General features: G+C 36.5%; 1 protein-coding gene across 2 annotated transcripts; it reads right to left on the reverse strand.

The window, feature by feature from the left end:
• Positions 1 to 3,639: 3,639 nt before the first annotated feature.
• On the reverse strand, positions 3,640 to 22,530 carry LOC140775312 (mediator of RNA polymerase II transcription subunit 33A-like). Of its 2 annotated transcripts, none has more exons than XM_073118531.1 (12): positions 22,147 to 22,530; positions 21,950 to 22,060; positions 19,442 to 19,766; positions 17,813 to 18,134; positions 17,638 to 17,729; positions 17,215 to 17,542; positions 15,393 to 15,600; positions 15,164 to 15,278; positions 14,711 to 14,878; positions 8,810 to 9,476; positions 7,295 to 7,501; positions 3,640 to 5,418 (listed from the first exon to the last, which is right to left on the reverse strand). In XM_073118531.1, the coding sequence occupies exons 1-12, from the start codon at positions 22,428 to 22,430 to the stop codon at positions 4,325 to 4,327; spliced, it is 3,921 nt and encodes a 1,306-aa protein (XP_072974632.1). In that variant the 5' UTR covers positions 22,431 to 22,530; the 3' UTR covers positions 3,640 to 4,324. The 2 variants fall into 2 exon arrangements, with proteins under 2 accessions (XP_072974632.1, XP_072974631.1); XM_073118530.1 differs by having other exon boundaries at positions 17,813 to 18,129; positions 19,413 to 19,766.
• Between the last annotated feature and the right edge of the window lie 256 nt (positions 22,531 to 22,786).

The following is a 22,786-nucleotide window of genomic DNA, read 5'->3' on the forward strand; positions in this document are numbered from 1 at the left end:
TATTTATAAATTATTTTATATATTATAATCTAATATTTTTTACTAAAATTATTTAAATTAACAAAGAATGTTAAATAAAATTATAAGAAAAAAATAGGAGTTGAATGATAAAATATTTGTAGATTGTGACTTATAAAATTCTATTAATTTCAGGCAAAGAAGCTTCGAGAAATCCAAGAGTAGATTTGAACTTGGCATCTTTATCAGCATAAATAACACATGTAGTCTAGTGTTGTCCTTATTATATACACACATGAATAATTAATTAACTATAGTACTCGAATATAAAAATATATAACATAGAATATACAGTGTGGTCCTTTACCTGTCTCTCATTATTTCTCTCTCTCTCTCTCTCTCTATATATATATATATTATTAATAAACAAGCTCATGCAGATCATGTTCTAACTCGGCTTGTGGCTTGTTTAATAACTAAGCAACCTTGACACATGAATGAACTCTGAATGGATAGATATATAATTTGTTAGAATATAAATAATATAAACTATTATTTTAATTTATTTATTTAAAATGGTGAGTTGGATAATATCAGAAATTTTCAAACTTATTTATTTATTAAAATATAAAAAAAAATTCACCAATTTAAGATGATTGAATAATGTAAATATACTATTTTTTTAACAAATGCGAGCCTCCATGTTGATAGGGAATTTAAATCCGTAACATCTATCGTAAAGGTGGAATAACTCAACCATTGAACTACAGTGATTACCAACTTAATATATAGCAATTTTTGAATCAAATAATCCCCACAAGATAACTTTAGTTAATTTTCGGAATCAAACACACCTAGTAAAAGGTGAAATGTTTGAAAAGAGGAGGTGAAATTGCTATCCTAAGCTCAAGAATGAGTCAAAGGGGCAAAATGGGAACGTTTGAGCCAATTTCCGTGGAACTTGTTTCGTATGCTTGACGTATATTAATATATGCACGGTCTGAAATGACGACCGACGCGTGTCAGTATGGCCGGGGATGTCTAATGAGGCTTTCACGCCTACGTAAGGCATCGATATGCTTCCGGAAGTAATCGCCACCGTCCTTTTGGTGAATCCAACGGTCTGGAGAGACCGAAGCCGTTTATTATCTTTGCGTTGACCAATGCCCAGCACCAAGGGTAGTTTCGTCACTCCGATAGCAAATTCGGATTGGGATATCTATTCTAGATTTCTAGTTGGTGTGGCTTAATGTACTGCTCCATTGGATGGTCTCATTATAAACTTCAAACATTGATTCACTCGTAGAATTTAAGTGTTAAATATATGTTCAGTGTATCAATCATACTAATTGGACATATCTAATTACATTCAAGAGAAAACACAAAAAGAATTGTAGAATTTAAGTGAGTGCATTAAGAGTTATTAGATGCACATAATTAGTACACCGGCTTGTATAGCAGTGTGTCATAATCGACTCTATGAAATCAATTTACACTAAATCTTAATTTTTTATATAATTTAATTAGTATCTTAAGAATTCTTTTTAATCATTCAAGAAGTCGAAAACTAAATATGAGCTAGATAAAGAGTTAATTCTCTTTAAATATAAAGACATTAAAATATTATTAAACTTAATCAATATACTAAGATATCTAGTCTAATCTTCGTGTGCGTTGCTAAACTATTACACAAAACTAAATGTCACCGTCAAGGTACTCCTTTTAATTAACCGCACCATCGTTAATAAGTAATTCATTCATACTCTATCCAAGTTCAGATGATTTTACATTTCATGCATCCTCTATTTTGCATCATGCTGATATATTTAAAAAAAAAAAAAAAAACTTTATCTCATGCCGATCTACTATGATATCCATTTTGAGACCTTTTCTTGACGGATATGATTTGAGACAAAATTTAGCATCATTGACGGATATGATTTGATAATTTGCCTGTCCCAACTTTCGACATTAAAGCCTAATTAATAGCACCGACATAGCCCGTAATAAGAAGCAGAAGGGAAGAAAGACTCCAAAGGAAAATTAATTGTTAATAATTATAGATTTCTACTAAAAATTTAATATATATATATATATATATGAGATAATTACACTTGGTTTGGTGGTTTGGTATTACCTCTTTGTACCAAATTTAACTCCTATTATAATATGGACCATTCACTACGACTTAATATATAGGAAGGGCCAAGATTATAATTTAGTAAATACTTAAAATTAAAAGTACACAAGGTTTCATACAATTTGAGCCAAAGAATCAAGGAGTAAGGCGTAAATTTTGCGGCCACTTGGGCTAAATTTCTGCAGCTGGCCCCACTGACCAGCAGAACACTTATAACCTTTCCTAGATTAGATGGCTGTAGCAAATGCGTTAGTGATCCCAGTGATGCAGTACAGTTGTAAAAGCTCTAAGTTGCTTTCCAAACTATAGAGAGATCGAGGAGGTGAGAAAAGCTTTCTCCAATCTCATTCATGCCTTTCCAAAAAGTTCACCATGTGGATGGCATGTGAGCAAGCGTGAGATGGCCGCCCATCCAGGAACAGGAAGCATTACACCATCCCAATTTCTTTTTCATTTATTTTGTGTGTGCAATAATAATAATAATAATAATAATAATAATAATAGTAAATGGGGAGAGGAGAGCAGGGGCATTTCGGGAAATAAAGTGGGACTGAGGCTGAAGGGTGCGGGGAGGAGCCTTGGCTTCCAATATACGACGCTGCCAACAAACGCAAGCAAAGGATGAGGAATTTTGGAATCTATGGAAGCCAAAAGCGCGTTGGTTGGGATGGGGGGTTTCGTCAGGATAACGGCTAGTAAAGTGGGGGCAGCAGGAAAGACGTAGGCAGAAGGCGACGGAGGAGATAAAATAAATTATATTATGATCATAAATTGTAAAACGGAGGCATAAAACGACTGGGGCTGGGTGGACCCCGACGTATATTCTCCAATGAGGAGCGGTGAGTGGAGGTGGGCCCGCGCGTGGGGCACACCGTCACTGTGTGAAAGTCTCCCCCTAGAGGCTCTGTCCACCAGCACGTGCCACTGGGAGGGCCCTTATCCTATCCTTAATTAGTGTTAAATATAAAATGCCATCTTAAATTTAATAAACTAAGTTTATTATCTTACTAGATACAAATCCGTTTAAGTATATATTACCTAAATCAACTCAAATAAAAGAAATCATTAAAATGTTACAATATAGTTGGTGAGTTAAGCAATCAGGAGTCTATGTTTGTTTGATTGATGCATAACCCTTTCTTATTTGTAATATAACTAAACATCACTCTTGAGTGATAGAGTTATCGACACCCAAACACTCCCCAGCCATGCGAATTATATTAAATTTGCAAAATATTTTCATGTAATGGTAGAATCCGCGTTAAAATTAACCAGATTACATACGGATGAAGAACTAACCTATTCACCGCATAACTCACTGGATATATCCGGACTATCTGCAGGATAAAGTAATCATGTCAGCATAAAAAGGTATATAAGACGAACAGCAAAGCTAGCAAAACGTGAAAAAAGGTTTCTGATAAGATCGCTAGAGAAAACTGGAGAAGAGTTTCAGTTCGAACAGTGCACAAAATGAAGATGCAAAAATGAAAATTTATCCAGCAAGTTATAATCTCTCAGCTACCTCCAGATCCATAATATATATGAACATCGCAGAACTCGTTATTACACCAAGAAACGCACACTTCATTGGTTTCATCATAATATGCATAATAAGTAGATTGAGGACAATATTGTTAGGCCATCGCTGGGTATTGAACTTTAATGGTATATGCCTTGCGACACATTAGTCCCTTCACATCCGGCCAGAGAAGAAAAGAAGATTAACAATAAAGAACAATATCCTAATAAAGTTGAGAGATCAACAATTATGCACTGCTTGAGCAAACTATCTCAGTTGGATGCTAGTAGACGCCAAGGTTACACTTGCCAAAATGATGGATCCAACACTTTGGCGGAGCTTCCTGAAAGTATTATTTGTGCAAATCTCATGCATGGATGTGGATAAAGATGCCACAGCTTCGCATACCCCCTGTAGTATTTATATTTAGAAAAGCCTTCAACTTCATGTTTCATCGCTAACACATCTACCATAATCAGATGGTATGCACTGATCATTTTGCTTTCTAAAGGGGAAGGAAGTCCTGCAGGAGATTGGAGCCTTCACCTAGGCTCATCCCACATTTGGGAGATCATCTAAATAACAGCTATATATGTGGCCATTCCTAGTAAGATGGACTAAGTCCGTAGAAATATTATCAATCTTCTGGATTCAATCCAACTGGGCAGCTCCAGAAATTTCTGAGTTGATTGCAAGGGATCTGATCAATACATGGATTCGACCACAGCTGACATGGTTGCAGAACCCCCATGCTCAAGAAGTGACAGAGCAAGATCACACTCATGCCAACCCTTAAGTCCACTGGCCAACTTCCGTAGTGTATCCATCTTCACCTCTGGCACCCATGCTGGGGCAAACTTCACAAGCAGACCCACAAAGCATGATACATAGGCCTTCCATGTGGCTGGATCACAGCCGAGCAATATATTTCCCTCCAAAACCCCAGCCATAAAGTCCATGTGGATTCCAATCACCCGGGCTCTCCTTGAAGTATACACTGATGTGTAGGCGAGGGAGCTGTCTCCAACTCCCCAAACAAAAGCCCCAGCCAAGATCAGCATATAGGCCATAGCGTACCCTTCCAGGATACTAGACACAGGCCCAGCCGCACCCAACCGCTCTCCACGAGCTGATATTAGCACAGTTGGCAAGGTCTCCTCGTACAACACCTGGACCAGTAGCTTCCCTCCTGCAATACACAATAGGTTTGCACCCAGCATAGCCACCTGTTGCACTCCAGATGCAGCAGCAGCTAGTGATGTCCGTGCTGATTTCAACCGGGCAGGCCCACTGGAAGCCCATTCATTTGCTAATTTCTGAGCCCATTCAATAACTACCTTGAATATCACCTCATTGACAAAATGAGTGTCATGGAATGTCCGACAAGTCCGGATGTAGAGAAAACCTGGTGCTATGGGAAGACGAACTCCTTGGTCAGTAATTGCCTGCCCCAGAAGCCCAATTATACCTCGATTTGCCATAATCTGAGAACCTCCAGTGGTACAAGGTCCGAGGAAGGATGTGAAGCAACTTTTAATGAGCTGAACAACTGCATCCTTGTCCCGAGTGAAGGGAGACTTTGTGCATGACAAAACAATGAAGTCGTGCCATCTTCGGACCTTCTGTGTCCACAAGGCTCCTATGATGGGCATGCTTGGCCAGGAGCTACCCCCTGCGCAATTCTCTAATGCCTGACCGATGACTCCATGGATGTACTCCAAGCTCTTGTCCAGTTTAAATGTTATTGTCAAGCTGACAAGTGCTGCCATCGGTAATGGGAGCATTGGTGGCATGCCACCTGCAAGAGAATAGAAAAAGTTTGAAAAAAGAAAAACAAAAAGCTTGATCCTGATGTCCTCACTAATGCTTAAGAAAACCATTTACAGACAGAAATTAGTAAGAATTGTTATTACTTCTTAAAATGCAATTATAATCATTCAGATCATACATTATGCCCGAAACTTTGATTCTTCGAATAAAACATCCAATATGGTATAATTTCAGAAGCACATTAAAGCTTTATTGGATCAAGGATTGTTGTGCCAGTGGCACGGGCACGCCAATTTTGATTCAACATGGTACATATCACTAACATGTGTTATGCAGAGCCAGTGTACTGTTGCCACACTGAATAATTTTGACATGTCGAAAAAGTAACCTTTAAGCATCTCTAAAGCCTTAAAATAGATTTTAAGGACTAAATTAGTCTTTCAACACTAGATATTAGTGTAACATATGTTATTAGATTTTAGTTTCATAAATATTTCTCAGATCCTTTTTGTTGAGGCTAATAACTTTTTAGGGAAAACTGAAATTTCCCTTGGATTCCTAAAATTTGATAAATAATTTATACGAGTCAAGCACCAAAGAGAAACGGTATCAAAAGTGATGAAAGAAACCCAAACTAGATTTGTCTAAATAAAATATGCTCACTTCCTAATGGCAGACACTGGTATGAGTGACCATGAAGGTGTATTTTGATTTCCCCACATTGGCATCAATAAATCACTGACATGATATGTATCAACTTGTACCGAATATGCTGAATTGCTAATCGGCATGGCAATCCATGTGTTAGCTTAAGAGATTTATGACTCCTAGTTGAGAAAGATGACGAAGTGGAAGGGAAAAAAGTTGGCGTAGAAAGAAAAAAACATATGAATTTCATTAGTAGGAAAATATGAGTTAAATGCAAAAAGGAAAAATAATGAAAACAAAATAAATGCAAAAAAAAAAAAAATTAAGCAGCAATTAAGAATTTCTAGCAATCGAAAGCTGCTCAATCACTAAAACAACCTTAGGGGTCTTTTGATTGCATGCATTTAGAAAACTACATCTATGTATATAAAGTGCAATATAAAAACCAATTATAAGTTTATCGATCCCATGAAATATCCAATTGAAGGGCTAGGTTGGGGTCATATATAAATATATAGCACCTTGACATCCACTTCTAAATGTTCCTTAGATGCATCGAGAACCAATAAATGATGGTTAGATTTTAGGAATTTGCACGGAAAGAGAGAAACCTAAGGCAGTATCCTAAGAGATCACCATAAGGGGCAAAAGTGTGTAGCTTCTGATGTGCAAATTCAGCCTTACCAACCACAGGCAAGATTGAGAAACAACATCTGATCGAAACAATCACTTGCACGTGGCACAGGACCTCCTAAACGGGTTTTAAAGCAACAAAACTATAACTAGAACCATTTATTATTCTAGTCTGAAAAACATTTTAAAAACTGAAACAAGACATGTACAAAGTTAGAAAAAAGAAGTAAATTTGGACTTCACTAGTGCTGTAAAAGTGTAAAACTACATATAGGCAACCTGACATTATTTAAGCACTGTTGAGAAGTGCAGGCAACAGTATACACGCAATTTCTGCAAACAATTAGAGCAATGAAATTCCAATAAAAGAAATAGCATTGCATCGGGATTTGGATACATCATTTTTCTGGAGATTTCAAATTATTATGTAAAAGGTGGGGGAAAATCAAAGTTAGCAAAAAGAGAAATTGATTTTGAGCTAATATATCAAGAAAAACTTCTAAATGAAGAATTGAATGAGAGTAACAAATAAATGCAAATGACAAATACTATGATAACAATCGAGACATTGACCAAATTTGAATTGCAAAGATAGATGAAGCATATAGGATGGTGGGGTGTACGTGGATAACAGCTGTGTATATGAACCCCAGCAGATGCAAGAATTTCCTTTATTTCTGATTCAATTGAAAGAAGAGTTGCAGCAGGGCTTGGCCAGTCAGTTCCATTCATTGGAACTGGTTTCCAGATGCCACGTGTAATTTCGGCTGAAAAGTAGCTGACAATTGTAGCAAGAGAAGCTGGCAAAAAGTCTACAAGATCCCGAAGACCTGAAATAGTTATCATTTTTTTTTCATTAGAACTACAAAGAAATATCAGAAAATAGTTCGCGCAGAAATGGAATATAATAGTAATTCACATTGTATTAAACAGATTACTTGCAGAAACTTTTCTCATGACTAGCAAGCATTAATTCAATACCTAATGGCTACCATATGATTAGATCTTTAAATTTCTAATATAATGGCCTGATTCATTACGCTGTCTGCCTATCCCACCTGCTCTGCCCCAGTAACACATATACATTTCTGTCAACCTCCTTGTGCCATGAAATTCTCAGTATGGTGGTCAGAGGAGTTGCCATCCACTTCGTCAATATCAGCCAGTCAACTGTTTAGCTGCCCTCCAGACCTCTGCTCCATAGATGTCAATTCTAACAAATAAATATCTTGTGATATCTACTTTATCTACCTCTGCACCTTGGTTCACTAAACCTAAAGGAGAAGTTCATCCTTGGCCAACAAGAGCATTTACTTCCTATGGTTGCAACCTTGGACCTTCCTTTATGTTAACCGCACTCCACCAGCTAAAGACAATACAACAATGAAGCACGAGCTTGAGTGGCTGAGACAGCCAGGAATGTCAATTTAGCTCTTCTTTTGACATAGACAAGCCTAGGAATCTAAACTTGAGCTGGCTTACTGTTTCCATGAGTAGCTTTACGAAAAAATTCCTGCAGGCTGCAGCTTGTCCGTAGCCTGAGCTGCCTGTACTTCAGATTCGCCTTCTGTTCATAACCTTTAAACAAACTACAACAAAGAAACGCTCTTCCTCGCATTTAACCCTCCAATATTGTAGCTCATTACACAGGGCATAACTTGCCCTGGTAGCTAATGCAAAAAATGTTAAGAGCAGTTATCTTTGTATGTAATAACCAGAAAAACAAACAAATCCATCCAATATTGGTAGATTTTCAGTTAATACTTCATAAGAGGCTTTATTATTTGCCTTCTATCACTGTGGTTACTCTAATTACCTTCAGATAAGATTCTAAAGATATCATATCACAGGTAATGCACCAAAAACTGGTTTATTTGCTAGACTGATCAAATTATTCTATCTCATCTTCTGACATCAATAGAAGAATTAGTCATTTAGTTATCATCTCAAGGTAACTAAATCTAATGATACACCCACCTGAAGCTGTTAAGTTTGATAAAAAATATTTTATGATAAGATAAAACAGAGAGGACAAGTACAATAATATAATTGCTAACTTGACAACCAGATAAAGATAAGAATTAAGGTTGCATATAAAAATTATGGAAAAAAATTAAAATACCACATAAATTCTCAACCTGTCGTCAAGTCCCGAGATGAAAGCCTTCCATGGGCACATGCAGTAAGAACAGCTTCAAGAACAAAAGGAACTGCTTCCAAAACCTCCCATGCAGGAACCATTGGCCTTTGATAAGCATCTTCTGACGTATTTACAGGTGACCCACTAACACTACTACTGGAAGTTGATGAAGGGTTACCAGACACTATTCCCCCTTTGTTCATTTTCCGACAAATCATATTCAAAATTTTATTTGCAACTTGGTGGACAGGGTTTTTGTTGCAGAGACCAGAAAGAGTTGAGGCTATGCAAGCTTGATTTTGGAAGTACCAAGCCCGTAACTTTGGAAAAGAGTCTATATAAACTGGCTGGCTTGCTGCATAAAATTGATCCGTAATATTGTTACTTCTATTAGAGGCAGATGAACTTTGCAAAGCAATGCGACTATTTCGCATTAACAAGAGATAGTCCAGAGTGAGCTCCATCCTGACTGAGCCTCCACGACCAGCTATGCAATGCTCCTGAGGTGGTTTATAGAATTTCCACAAGCGAAGAAGAAAGAGAAATGCACATGAGAAGACTGAATAAACAGAGTTCTCTTCAGAAGCGGTTGATCTATGGTTGGATGGTGTCAGTGACCCAAAAGCCTCACAAAGCGGCATCAAAACTGCAGCAACTTCTGGAACCTGTGGTAAGACAGCATTGATTTGTCCCAGTGAAAAGATAACATATACATATATATAGAGCATGTCTCTGTATGTGTTTGTGCACCCACAAGAGAGAGAGAGAGAGAGAGAGAGAGAGAGAGAGAGACAGAGAGAGAGAGACAGAGACAGAGACAGAGAGAGAGAGACAGAGAGAGAGACAGAGAGATTTAAGCACAGGTATTCCAGTAACACTGGTCCAGACAAATAGGAGAAAACAAAAAAAGAAGAGATTAATCATGTAGTATATCTATACCATGAAAGACACTCTCCAAATAAGAGAACTAGATCAAAGCATTGGTTTACATCAGATATTAGCATCATGTATCATGTATGTCTGAACAGTAACTGTAGTGACAATGTGAGAAATATATCTGATTGTTCTTCTTTGTGGGAATTGTTATGAAATAGAGACCTAGAGACCTAATCGGACTTGGACTTACCAAAGTTGTTGTATTAGATCCAAGAGGCCTTAGGAATATTTGGGACTCCTAATCTAATTAGGATTCTCAATTAGAGGCTTTCCGTTGCAGATTATCCTTGGGAAATGAATATCTACCATTTATGGTTTATACTAATCATATTGAGACTCCCACATCCCCTCTCTATGAAAGCCTATATATGAGGGGATGCTAGGGGTTCAACTCACAACTCACAACACAGCTTAATACAAAAGTTTGTAAGACCTTGTAAAGCGTTGGAGGTGCAAATGTGAGTCTTGCAAAGAGAGAAAAAGAGAAAAAACATGAGTGTTTGGATTGGGTTGAGAGTAATTTCTCTCTTATATTTTCTCCTCATGTGATCTACATAGTAAAATCAATGAGATCTCTTTGGATGTAGTCCATATTGGGTGAACCACGTAATAATATTATGTCTCTTGTGAGATTGTTTTTGTGTTTTTCTTCTTAATCCGTTCACCTAGACTTCGGTGATATTCCCAACAACTGATATCAAGGCAATGCTATAGATCAAGCGGGAGCCATAGAAGACGGAAAGTTGAGAATTGAGAAGTTCACTGGAACAAACTTTGGATTTTGGACGATGCACATTAAAAATTATCTTTATTAAAGAGATCTCCATCTATTGCTCGGAGGAAAAGAGAGAAAGTTGAAGGAGAGAAAGTTGAAGGACAGGAGCGGATTGGAAAGTTCTAGATCAAAAAACACTTGAAACAGTGTGCTTCTCTCTAGCAACATTGATGACTTTTAATATTTTTGAAAAGACAACTTCAGGTTTGATGACCTCATTGGCCAAAAAGTACGAGAAACCATCAGCGTGGATCAAAGTTTTCATGATGAAAAGCTGCTTAACATGAAGATGGCTGAAGGTGGAACTATCACAGAACATATGAACGAGTTCAATGCTATCACAAATCAATTGAACTCAATCGACATTAAATTCAATGACAAGATGCTTGCCCTGTTGATTTTGTCATCCCTACCAGAGAGTTGGAACAACCTAGTTATGGTTTTTTAGCAACTTCTCAGGATCATCTAATCTAAAGTATGATAATATAATAAGTGTTCTAATTAGTGAGACGATTTGGAGAAAGACATCGAGTGAAGTAGTAAAGACAGCTCTCAATGTGGAGAGCAAAGGCGAATCACAAGAGCAGATCAAAGAATCATGAAAGGTCCAAATCGAGAAGAAGCGAGTCCAAATTTGCTAAAGACAGGTGACGGTTATTAACATTGTAGCAAGAAGAGTCACATCAAGGGCAATTGCAAAACCTACAAAAATCAAATGGATGTCATTACACATGCTACCGTGAGCCCTTCGGTAAATATCTCTGAAAACCTTGATCCAGACACTTTGGTTTTATCTTTAGATAGACAGGCTAAATCATGGGTGTTATAGATTCCAAAGCCTCTTTCCATGCAACTACCAAGAAGGATATTGATGGAAATTAGATTTTTATTTTTTTTATTATTTCCGGATGTATTTTTATCTCAAAATTTAAATATGATTTTAGAGTGTCCAACTCAGTTAAAACTCCAAAAAATCCAGGATATTTAATTGTTAGTTTGTTTTGAGGTAAGTTTTTTAAGATTTGATTATTTTTTAAGTTAAAAAAAATCTTAGTTTAGTTATGCATTAGATTAGGAAAGATCTAAATGAGATCAATTTGTGATTTGATGTAATATCCTCATCTATATATATAGAAATGATGAGAATTCCAGAAGAAAAGAGATGGAAATTTGAGAAGTAATATTTTTGTGGAGGATTCAACGTTTATCCCTATTCCCCTTCTTGTCTTTTTTGTGATAGATATCACACTTCCTTTAGCCTCCACAATCTATGTGAGTTTGATTTTCTTTCCCCTATGACTTGGAGGGTTATTTTCTACTTTTCTTATCTATCTAGCCATGCTACTATGAAAAATGATACTTGGAGGCAGATAAAGAGGTTTATGGAGGCCCTATTTTTTCTTCTGGGGTGGATCTAGGTACCTCTTTACTATTTTCCGTATCAGCATGTTTCCTTGTCCCAAGGCCACATTAGATACTCTTAGCAATTGCGTCCAGAGGATTTCGGACATGTCTATCTGGGAGATGGAGAATCTTGTAGTATCATTGGCTAAGGAGATATCCGGATCAATATGGGAAAAGCTTAGTTCTGAAATAAATTGATGTGAGGAATGTTCCCAACCTTTAAAAAAAACCTCATATCTGTCAGACAGCTAGCAACTGTAGGTCATACGACTCACTTCACTAGTGATTCATGGGAAATCACAAGAGAGTCTATAGTGGTAGCCCTCAACAAGAAAGAGCGCACATTTTATGTGTTTAAGGCATAATGAGTTCAATCTCATTTGTAGAGTCTGGTGCAGATATAATGTTATGGCACTATAGACTTGGGACACATGAGGGAGAACTGAATGAAGATCATGCATTCCAACAGAAAACTTATAGAGCTAAAGTAAGTGAATCTAGAGTTTTGTAAAGATCGTGTCTATGGAAAGAAAAAAAAAAGTGAGCTTCACAAGGCAATGACAAGCACCATGATCACAAAATTGAGAGTTGGTTTATACAGATGTCTTTGGACCAACACATAAATGCTCACTTGGAGGTTCTTCCTATTGGTTCATACATGTCTTTAGACCAATATAGGTATGCTCACTTGGAGATTCTTCTTACTTTTTTACCTTCATAAACAACGCTACAAGAAAGCAGTAGATTTATTTTATAAAAAATAAATCTGATATTAATTGGGCCTAGGGGTGAGAAAAAATACTGATACAGAAAAAGAATAAAAATGTACCTAGATTCACCCCTAAGAAAAAAAGATAGAGCCTCTGTGAATCTCTTTATTCATCTCCAATTATCATTTTCATACTAGTATAGGTAGATAGATAGGAAAGATAAAAGATAGCTCAACAAATTGGGGAGGAAAGAAAATTAAAGTATTAAACCCACATAGATTATGGGGGGCAAAGGAACGATGGAATCCACCACAAAAGAGAGAAGAAGCGAGTAGGAGAAAAGAGAGAAGGGAAAGAGGGATAAATGTGGAATCCTCCACAAAAATATTTCTCAAATTTTCATTTTTTTTTCGGAATTTCCATCACCTATATATATAGAGATAAGGAAATTACATCAAATCATAAATTAATCTTATTCAAATATTTCCTAACTTAATATATAACTAAACTAGAACTCTTTTAACTTAAAAAGCAATCAAATGCTAACAAACTCACCTCAAAACAAATTTACAATAGAATCTCTTAGATTTTTAGGAGTTTTAACCAAACCGGATACTCTAAAATCAAATTTAATAAAAATTTGCATCTGAAATAAAAAAAATAAACAAAAATCTAAGTCCCATCAAATGTATTTGATGTTTTCAAGAAGTGGAAAGTTTTGGTTGAGAATGAAACAAGTCTAATGCTAAAGTACTTGAAATCAGACAATGATGGAGAATATTGTAGTAATAAACTCAAAAAATAATCCCTTAACATAGATCAGCCAACTAGCATGAGAAGAAAATGTGGGGAAGGAGAGGAAAAGAAGCCATATTCACAACAGGTGTTGCTATTTGGAGAGGAAAATGTGAGAAGAGAAGATCGACAAAAATTGGGAGGAAGGAGAGTAGTATGGTGTAAATATGAGGAAGAAGAAAAGGGCAGTTTATGCACAAATATGAGTAAAAAATAGTTATGTGGCACTCACACGACCATTTCGGATGGAAAACCAAATGATAGACTATGGGAAGGTTTATTTTGAAACATTTGAATATTTCAAAGGGTCTTGACGCTACCATTTTTCCCCATTAGGAGGTACAAGTAATCAAGGATGGTCGTGCCTATCTCTGAGCCGATATAGAGTCTTTTTTTTATAATTTTTTTCTATATCTATTAATCATCATCAAATGAAGTCATTCTACATTCAAATTTATATTAGTTTTATTATTTAACTATTATCAATTAATATTATATATTAAATATTATTATATAAATTATATTATAGAGTATTCAATCATATTATGGAGTGTTAAATCATTAATATTAGTTTTAATAAATGCAATTAATCATATTATGTGTTAAATAATATTTATATTTGACTATTGCTTTATCTTTAATAAAATAGGTAATTTACAAAAATAATTTGAAAACCAAACACTATAATATAGGTTTTAATATATATGTTTAAATCAAAAACTAAATATTAACATGTCGAAGGCCTAAAAAAATCTTTAAATATCTTAAATTTTTTTATTAAAGATATGTTAAATGCGTGCCAGTGGCACAACAGAAAATGCTGATCGACACGGGGCCACCAGCACAACCATCATTGCAAGTGATACAACATCATAGTTTAGGGGGATGTAAGTGCAATTTAGCCAAAATAAACAAATAAAAGTATACTAGTTAGAAAAAAAAAGTTAAAATTAATAAATATGGTCTAAAGAAAATATAAAATGCATTCCAATAAGAACCATACTAAGTCATTAGAATCCACTAATTTACCAACATACAACTATTTTTAAATTGCAAAGTCAACCTATACACTAAAACCTAGACCCACTTAAGTGGAGCCTAGTTATATTTCATCTAAGGCAAGTGCCTAGGTAGTAAGGTAGAAGATTTTGGAAACAATGATCAAATAGATAGATTTCTCCATGAAAAATAAAATATTATGCAAGTATGCAACACAGCTAAGGAACTAACGAGTAATGACAATAACGCTGATAATGAACAAAAAAAGTGCTTTAGTTACCATGCCGAATAGAGAGAGAATATGGACACTATCACTGCAAGAAATACTTAATAATACAGCATTTAGCGTGGACATGTGACCAATATAATGGCTCCCAATTCCATGTACTGATGAATCAGAAGGCGTAGGAGGAGACAGTAGCTTGACTGCAATATGCACTGCATGTTCCTAATAACCATATAGATAGAATTAGATATGCGGATGACAAAAATCAAGCTACAGAAGGTAAAAGACAAATGTATACAGTTACTGCAGGAAGCTATACGGAGTACTCTAGTCTCCACAAAAATACAAGAACGAGCGGAGATGGCCGAGGCAAATCATCAGATAAATATTGGCCGGAAGCAGAAATATGAAGAAAAGGAGGATAATAACTTACCTCCATGTTAAAAGAACTTTAAATAAGGAAATCTTGGAAGTGGACATAAAATTAGTTAAATTATATGAGTTTACCTGAATATTCCAGCCACGAACAAGGGATGCACCACACAGTATCTTTGAAGCAGACGACTTTTCCTCCTCCGACCCATTTAATGCTATATGGTATAACTTCTCCAGTTCTGCCACACTAAAACAGCAAACTGGAATAATATACACAAGGAACAAAAATAACAATCACCAAAAAAGCAAAATGCACTCTGAAAATCTAATAAGGGAATAATGCACTTTCATTGTTTAGTACCTTGAAGCAGGAGTTGCCATAAGAGCATTTTTAAGTGAACCAGTAAGTGGAGCTCCTTGCATAAAGGTCAACCAGGGAGATTCTTGAGTTAGTGTAGGGTCTTTTGAAGGTACACATGGAACCACATAACCAGGCCAGAAGTAAGCAGAAGTATCGATCAAATTCCTCGCAATGCAGGCTTCAACTATAAGATGCAGCATAGTCCCAACTGCAACAGCAAATCAATGGTGAGACCCCCAAAAAAAAGCAAAAAAGAAAAGAAAAAAGAAACACTGTTTCATCCCAGAAGCATCTAGGAGATAACTAGGAAGCTTGAAAAATAAGTTATCACTTCAGCACATTGTCAATTGGTGCTTCACTACAATGATACAGAAAAAAAAAAACTCTACCTACATTTCTGGTGGGTATATTACATAGAGAATGATAGCCTAAGTGGTCCAACATCAACACGAAAAGGCATCGTAGACAAGTCAGGAAAGCTCACATACAAGAAAAGGCTATCCGGTTGTTTGCATCGATTATGTGGTGTATGTTGTTTGTCTATGACATTGTTTATATTTAATTAAATCTAAGACAGTGTTGAAGACTAAGCAGGAAGTATGAATAATGAAACAAGAAATTCAGAACATAAAGGCTTTTACAATTAAGTAGTTCTAAGATTGTTTATATGGAATGTGCTTTTGGTAAATCAGGACATAAAAGATAGAGAAATAATTAATTTAAGAGATAAGATGTACATAAGAGGGATCATTTTTGTCATTTTAGATATCATGTTAACATGATGACTAAAACGTGCTTCTCCTATGTTATGTGATCATGATATGCCCTTTGAACTGAAAACATTATATGTTAGAGGACAACACAAGATTGGCAGTGTTTAAAAGATTGAAACGTTGAGCAAATATAGAATTATGTACACAAAGTCAAGCGTCACTAAGATGAGATGTCAAAGGGAAATGAGGTTGTAAAAAATGATTGAAAAAGATATAATTGTGCCAAAGATAAGTTTGGGTAGCACAGATAAAAGATAGGCCACATAGGAATAGATTTAGATGCATAAATTAGCATTCAAATAAAGACCATGCAATGCACAAATGCTGATGAGGGATTTCAATCAAATGGGGAGGCATTGAGAGACAAAAGATTAGTGGCTTGTATGTATGTCTGTTCTTTACCTCTCCAGTGATAACATGTAGGTTACTCAAGAAATTACATAAAGGAGGATGAAGAGTGTTTTTCAGTCAATAAGTAAAAGTCATAGAGGGAGAGCTAAGAGACCAGTAATTAGTTTCTTGAGCTATTTTGGTTCAGATTTGGTCAGTTTTGCATGAACTTATGGGTATAGCCAGTTTTAGCAATTTCCTGGAACCAAGTGAAACCAACCAAAACTAAACAAAACTAGCATGAAACTGGTGAAATTTACGAGCTTCTACCAAAACAAATTATTCTCAGTCAAAATTCAAAAAGATGGAACTAATATGTTTCTAATCATTCCTCTCCATCTAACGTCAACCTGTTCAAAATAATCAAGGCAAATAGAGGTGCACCATGAATTATTTTGTCATGATAATATCGGTTTATACAGGATATATATACCTTACTGCAAACAAGTTACCCAACACAAATCCATTAAAAGACTCTTTTGCCATAGGTAATGCCTAGGTGAAGAACAACAATGCACCATAGTTTTACTGATAGTTAGTACTAGAATTTACAAGCAAAGAAAGACATAATTCTAGCTTATCATGTGAGCTAAGTGCTACAACCCCTGCTTATGATAATACGAGAACAGAGATAAGTCAAACTTATAAAGCAAGACAACCTGCCCTTGCAGAAGAATCAGTGCGGCCAACAATGTTAAGATTACTGGCCCCGGTCTTGAAATTAGAAACAAAAACTGCTGCTTTTGTAGCTGCACTGTTAGCTGCATTTACCACTGATGGAGGAGGTGAAATAAGCCCAGAAAACTGTCCTAAAGTCTGAAGAGAAGATATTAATCCCTGTTTTCTAGAACAAATTTTGTTTCCTTCGGCTCCAAGCATCTCGCTCTCTTCCTTCACAAGAGGAACAATAGCCAAGGGGATGATAGCTAGTAATACACATAGTCTTGCATCAAGGTGTGGTATAGGACCTTCCAAAGGCTCTCTATCCTAGAATATATGAAAAGAGAAATCTAATTGAATATTTGAAATAACGTATAAGATCTAAAGAAATAAAATTTAGAGTAAGACAGAATTATCTCAACTCGTTGGATGAGTCGAAGAGATGAAAGCCAAATAGCTTGAAATGTCTCTTGCCAGCTTGCCTGATTAATCACTTGGAGCGTCTTCACCAATTCTGTTTGTCAAAACCAAGTAAGAATAGATCTAAAAACACAATAAGCAAATGGAGATTATGTACAAATACTGATTTACCAGGACCTGTAAGTATTTCAATCGCAGATATTGCATGGAGATTTTTCCCATCCATTGCATTCTCCATAAAAATATCAAAAGAAATCCAACAAGCAGTTTTACCAGCTCCAGAAAGGTGACACAGAAGTGAACTAAATGGGCCAATATCCACCAGAACTCCAAGAAGCTCACGCTTGTTTAATTGATATTCTACACTCATAGCTTTCTGAACATCTGCAAACAAGTTATCTACTATATTGTTTGCAGAAACTAAAGTTGTTGATGCCGATTTGTTAGCTTCAATAAACTGCAGTCTTTGAAGTAGACCATTAAACTTTCCAGGCCTAACCTAGAAAGAGTGATTCATTAGCATGCATCTGGAAGGTTCTCAGATTAATGTAATGCAGATCCCTTAGGAATAAGTGGAAACTTTATACAGTAAACTTTGAAAGCGTAACTTGAAGGCAAGATGTGGCACATGAAGAATTCACTTCTCTTGGAACTTAATGAAGAGCAAGCATCATCACATTAAGTATTAACATGATGAAGCCAGTACATGTCAACAGGTCAGCTTACTCGAGGAAAAAAAAAAGAAAAAAAGAAAGAGAAGCTCTACATAATGAGACAACAGCTTCAACTAGGATAGCAGAAAATGGAGGTTCAAGTGTCCTATTAAACAGAATGTAGATATTATCATATTAGGAACAGAAGATGATAATCATAATTAAGATGATTTGTGTATGTTAAAATCAGCGATGCACATTTATTAACTTCAACAAACTTCGGTTTCTGAAGTAAACCATTGAGTTAGGCCTAACAAAATTGTCAGTAAGCTCCTTGGCAGAGGTCCTCTGATAAATGCACTGCAAATTCCTTCACAATACAAGGAACTTTAAAACTTAAGCTCATGAACAAACTTAGGCAGATCTAATATGATAAACAAAATTTTCAACTGATATAAAGTGGCAACGACCAACAAGCTTCTTATGCTTATCATTCTATTTTATTCCTATGAGAAACATCTCAACTGTATGGTGGCAATTATGATCCTCTCTATGGGATGAATAATGATAATTTATTAACCGTGTTTTGCAATTCTTGAAATGTCAATAAAGAAGTGTTCCCTAGACAGGTCCTACCTGTTTATTTTTTATCATCTTAGAAGGCGCATTGTTCTTGCCACTTGCTATCTACTTCAACAAAATGTAAAAAGTAGGTGGATCTCACTACTGTCCAGAGTATCCGCAAGCATCATTATTTTCAACAGTATGTGTGCCAACATTAGAGTTCCATATAGCCCATAAGTTACAAATCATCACTGAGAGTGTCAATTAAGAAGTAAATAGGTGCCTCGTTTAAATTCAGATTATTGCATCTCACAGACACCATGTAGATCATCTAGCTTCTTTTTCATGGGGTATTCTATCTCAGCCAATTAAGGAAAATGTGTTGCCTCCTCCTTTATTCAGTAATAGTTAAGCATATGCAATTATATTAAGATGTAAAAGTTTCTTGGCATACAAAACATTTTACAAATTACTGCAGAAAATGAGGTATAAGCATTAGATCGCCAAATTATTTCAGATATTATAAGGGGAAAGCATGGATGAGAGAACATAGTGCATACATGTTCAGGTGCACAAGACGAAGGAAAACCTGGGTCTTTCTATTTGCTGTCATCTTCTGAACAACCTCTAGAGCCATAAGAGTATTAGTTCTACGGAGCTGTTCACGATGCTCATTTCTCTTATCACTTAGACTTCCTTTGACATCTAAATCCATAGTTTTTTGTCCTCCATTAGTATATATATTGTGATGCTCATCTGTAGATACAAATGGCAACCCACAGTCTTCAAGTGTGCAATCAATCAAACTTGTGATAACAGTTAAGAAAAACAAAACCACAGCATGTCCCAAATCCATTTGGTGCACCCCATAAGTATGTGAAAGTTGCAAAGCATCATAGATAGATTTTGTTATCCTGCAAGAATATCAGCAATTATAGAAATTGGCAAGGCTGGTATGCAATAGAAATGTACTAAGAAAATGACAAATAGTAAATACATGTACAATCAGGGGATGAGAGAATGAGATGAAGAGCATTTTAGGAGAGAAATATTACTATAGTAAAAGCTAAAGGTTCCAAGTATCGTAATCGGGATCGGAATCGGCCGTCTGAAAAAACGATACGTATCAGCCGTATTGGCAGTATCGGTCGTCCGTATCGGTCTGTATTTTAAAATAATTTTTAAAATACAGAAAAATTCTTAATTTTTTTAAAAAATAATAATAAGATATAAATATAAATTATTCATATATAAAGTCTAAAAACTAAAAAATAAATACTATTTTCTCAATTTCTATTTCTCCCCCTTTCTACCACTCACACTCTCTCTCTCCCACACAAATTAAAAGAAACTCTTACCTTCTCTCCACTAATTCTCTTTTTTATCAAATTCTCTCTCTCACTAACTCTCTCTTATTAAACTATCTCCCACTAGCTCTCTTTTATCAAACTATCTCCCTAATTAACTATCTCTTCTACTAACTCTCTCCCTTAAAAACTCTCCCTCTCCCTCACCGACTACCATCTCTTTCCCTCTTTAACATAGTTTTTAAATTTTTGTTTTCTCTCCATGTCTCTCTCTCTCCTCTTCCCCTCTCTCTCTTCTTCCCTTTTCCTCTTACTGTTGCACCCCACAAACTCTGTCTTTCTCTCTCTCTCTCTTTCCCTCTCTTTTTTCCTCTCTTTCCCTTTCTCTTGCTCCATCTCTCTCTTTTTCTCTCTTTCTCTCTCTCTTCCTCCTTCTCTTTCCCTCTCTTTCTCTCTCTCTCTTTCCCCTTTCTTTCTCTCTTACTCATGCTCGTCTCAGGTGGGATCGGCCGAAACTAGGAACCATGGTAAAAGCCAAGTGGTAGCAGCTGAAGTTCGCCGAGCATATAATATATCTTTGACCTACATGGAAGATCTTCCCAAGTCCCAACATTAAAAAGATCAAGGACCCAAAAGCTAATTCAATAGGAGATGGTTACATAAGATCTTCTCATGATTCTCTTTAATGAAAGGTGCCCTAAATTTTGCAATTGGAGACTAGGATGATTACCTTAACCTCCTTATCTCACATATGGATCTAAACCAAGTGTCAAATTCACCAATCCCTGATAGGATCAAACAGCACTGCCAACAATATAACAGTGTTATAGGCTGTATTCTACCGTAAACTGCAGAATTTATATTTTCCTGATAATAAAATTAAAACAGGTGCTCTTCCACTGATGCAAGAATCAGATAATAATGGAGCCAGTCTTTTGCTTTATCACTTATTAGAGCTTTCATTTGGGCATTTTTTGTACCCAAGATTAGTAAAGTTTCAAATGTCAGGTAGTGGCTAAAGTTTAGCTAAACAGTTCTGATATGGATATAGGTAGATAACAGAGGTCCAAGGTATGGGACAAAATAACCAAGAAAAATCTTCTAGGTGATAATATGCATGAAGAATTCAACAAATACCTCACCGAAATCATGCAATCCTTATAACAGAACAAACAGTAAAAAGGAGTTGTTGCAGTCAAGAATACAGTTTTAAAGGAAATCAGAAAAGTTGAAAAAAAATTGCAAACTCATAAGGAGAGTTTCTGTATTCATGTGAAAGAATGCTTGAAATTACTATGAAAATACTAGAAAATAGAATAAGTATTGGCTTCAGATGCACCCTTCTCTTTAGCACCGTATCCTATTTTATCTAAAACCACAGATTGGTTGGCAGTCCTCTCAAGATCTTTAACTCAAAAGAATTGTTCCTCTTTCTGGCAAGACATAATGAGATCCTTGTTTCTAGTATTTTTAGATCAACAAGAACGCCATTACACGCTCACTTAGAAATTCCCCAAGGGCCGGACCAAGTCCAATTAGCCACTGTTCTCAATCACTTGTCTCTAAGAGAAACTGTTTAGTAATTTGCCTTGGAAAAATCTACCCCACTTTAGAAATTGCTACATAACAAACATAAAATTCCTACCTCAGCATGCATATCTCCCCATTAATCATATAAAAGTTTTAGGATTTTTTAACAAAGAAGCATCTATTTTTTTCATCTTTGGTTTCAAACACAAATCGAAAGATTCAAAAATAAGAGGAAAAGAAAAAAGAAATCACCAACTTACTTGTCTCTGCAAGGCCCAGCCTCCAACGAAGGCGACGACAGAGCATACCGGCTCATAAGCTCCAGATAAAGCCTGTACGCCTCCGGCTGCGCCAAGCGATGTGGAATCACCCTACACCCATCAAGAAAACCCCCAATCTCACCTCCAAGAACCAAAAACCCAAGAAATAGCTGCTACAATTCGATGTAAAGCCTCACCTTGGAGAGAGGAGAGCGAGGGTTTGGAGCGGGGAAAGAAGGCGGGAAGCCATGGTCTGGTCGAGAAGTTTCCAGAGCGAGGGTGTGTTGTGCGCGAAGCAGAGATTGGAAACAAGAACGGATGCGAGCTCGGGGTTAGGTATTGCGAGACCCTTCTCTTGGACGCATCGCCCGACCTCGACGGCTCGCAGGAGCGGCGGGTCGCCGCGCGCCTCCGAAGCCTTGACCACCGCCATGACTCGCCGCTCGAGATCGTCTTCGCCGCCGACTTCAACCTCCTCCATCGACGCCGCCGAAGAAGTTTAGATATCGGCGAGGGTTTTGCTCCGCCGTGGGGAGAAAAATAGTGGGGAGGAGGTGATCACAATAGAGAATGGCGTTGAACTGAGAAGGTATAAAGGGTAGACGGAGGAGAATGAAGCTGGACCGTTAGATGAGCACTCGTCCTGGTGGGCACCAGGAGGTAAACGGTAAAGGATTGTCTGCAATATCAGTTGCAGGAATTTCCTCCAATTGAGCATTTGGCAGCACTTCTTTTTTTTCTGTGTGGAAATGATGGGATATAATAGCTTAAACTACCGAGTACAAAGATCAGGGGGGATCGGGCCAGTCGGCCCAATCCATGTCTCCCACTAGATCT

This window comes from Typha angustifolia, chromosome 14 (assembly GCF_048772165.1).
Source record: "Typha angustifolia cultivar Huaian chromosome 14, ASM4877216v1, whole genome shotgun sequence".
Taxonomy (NCBI): domain Eukaryota; kingdom Viridiplantae; phylum Streptophyta; class Magnoliopsida; order Poales; family Typhaceae; genus Typha; species Typha angustifolia.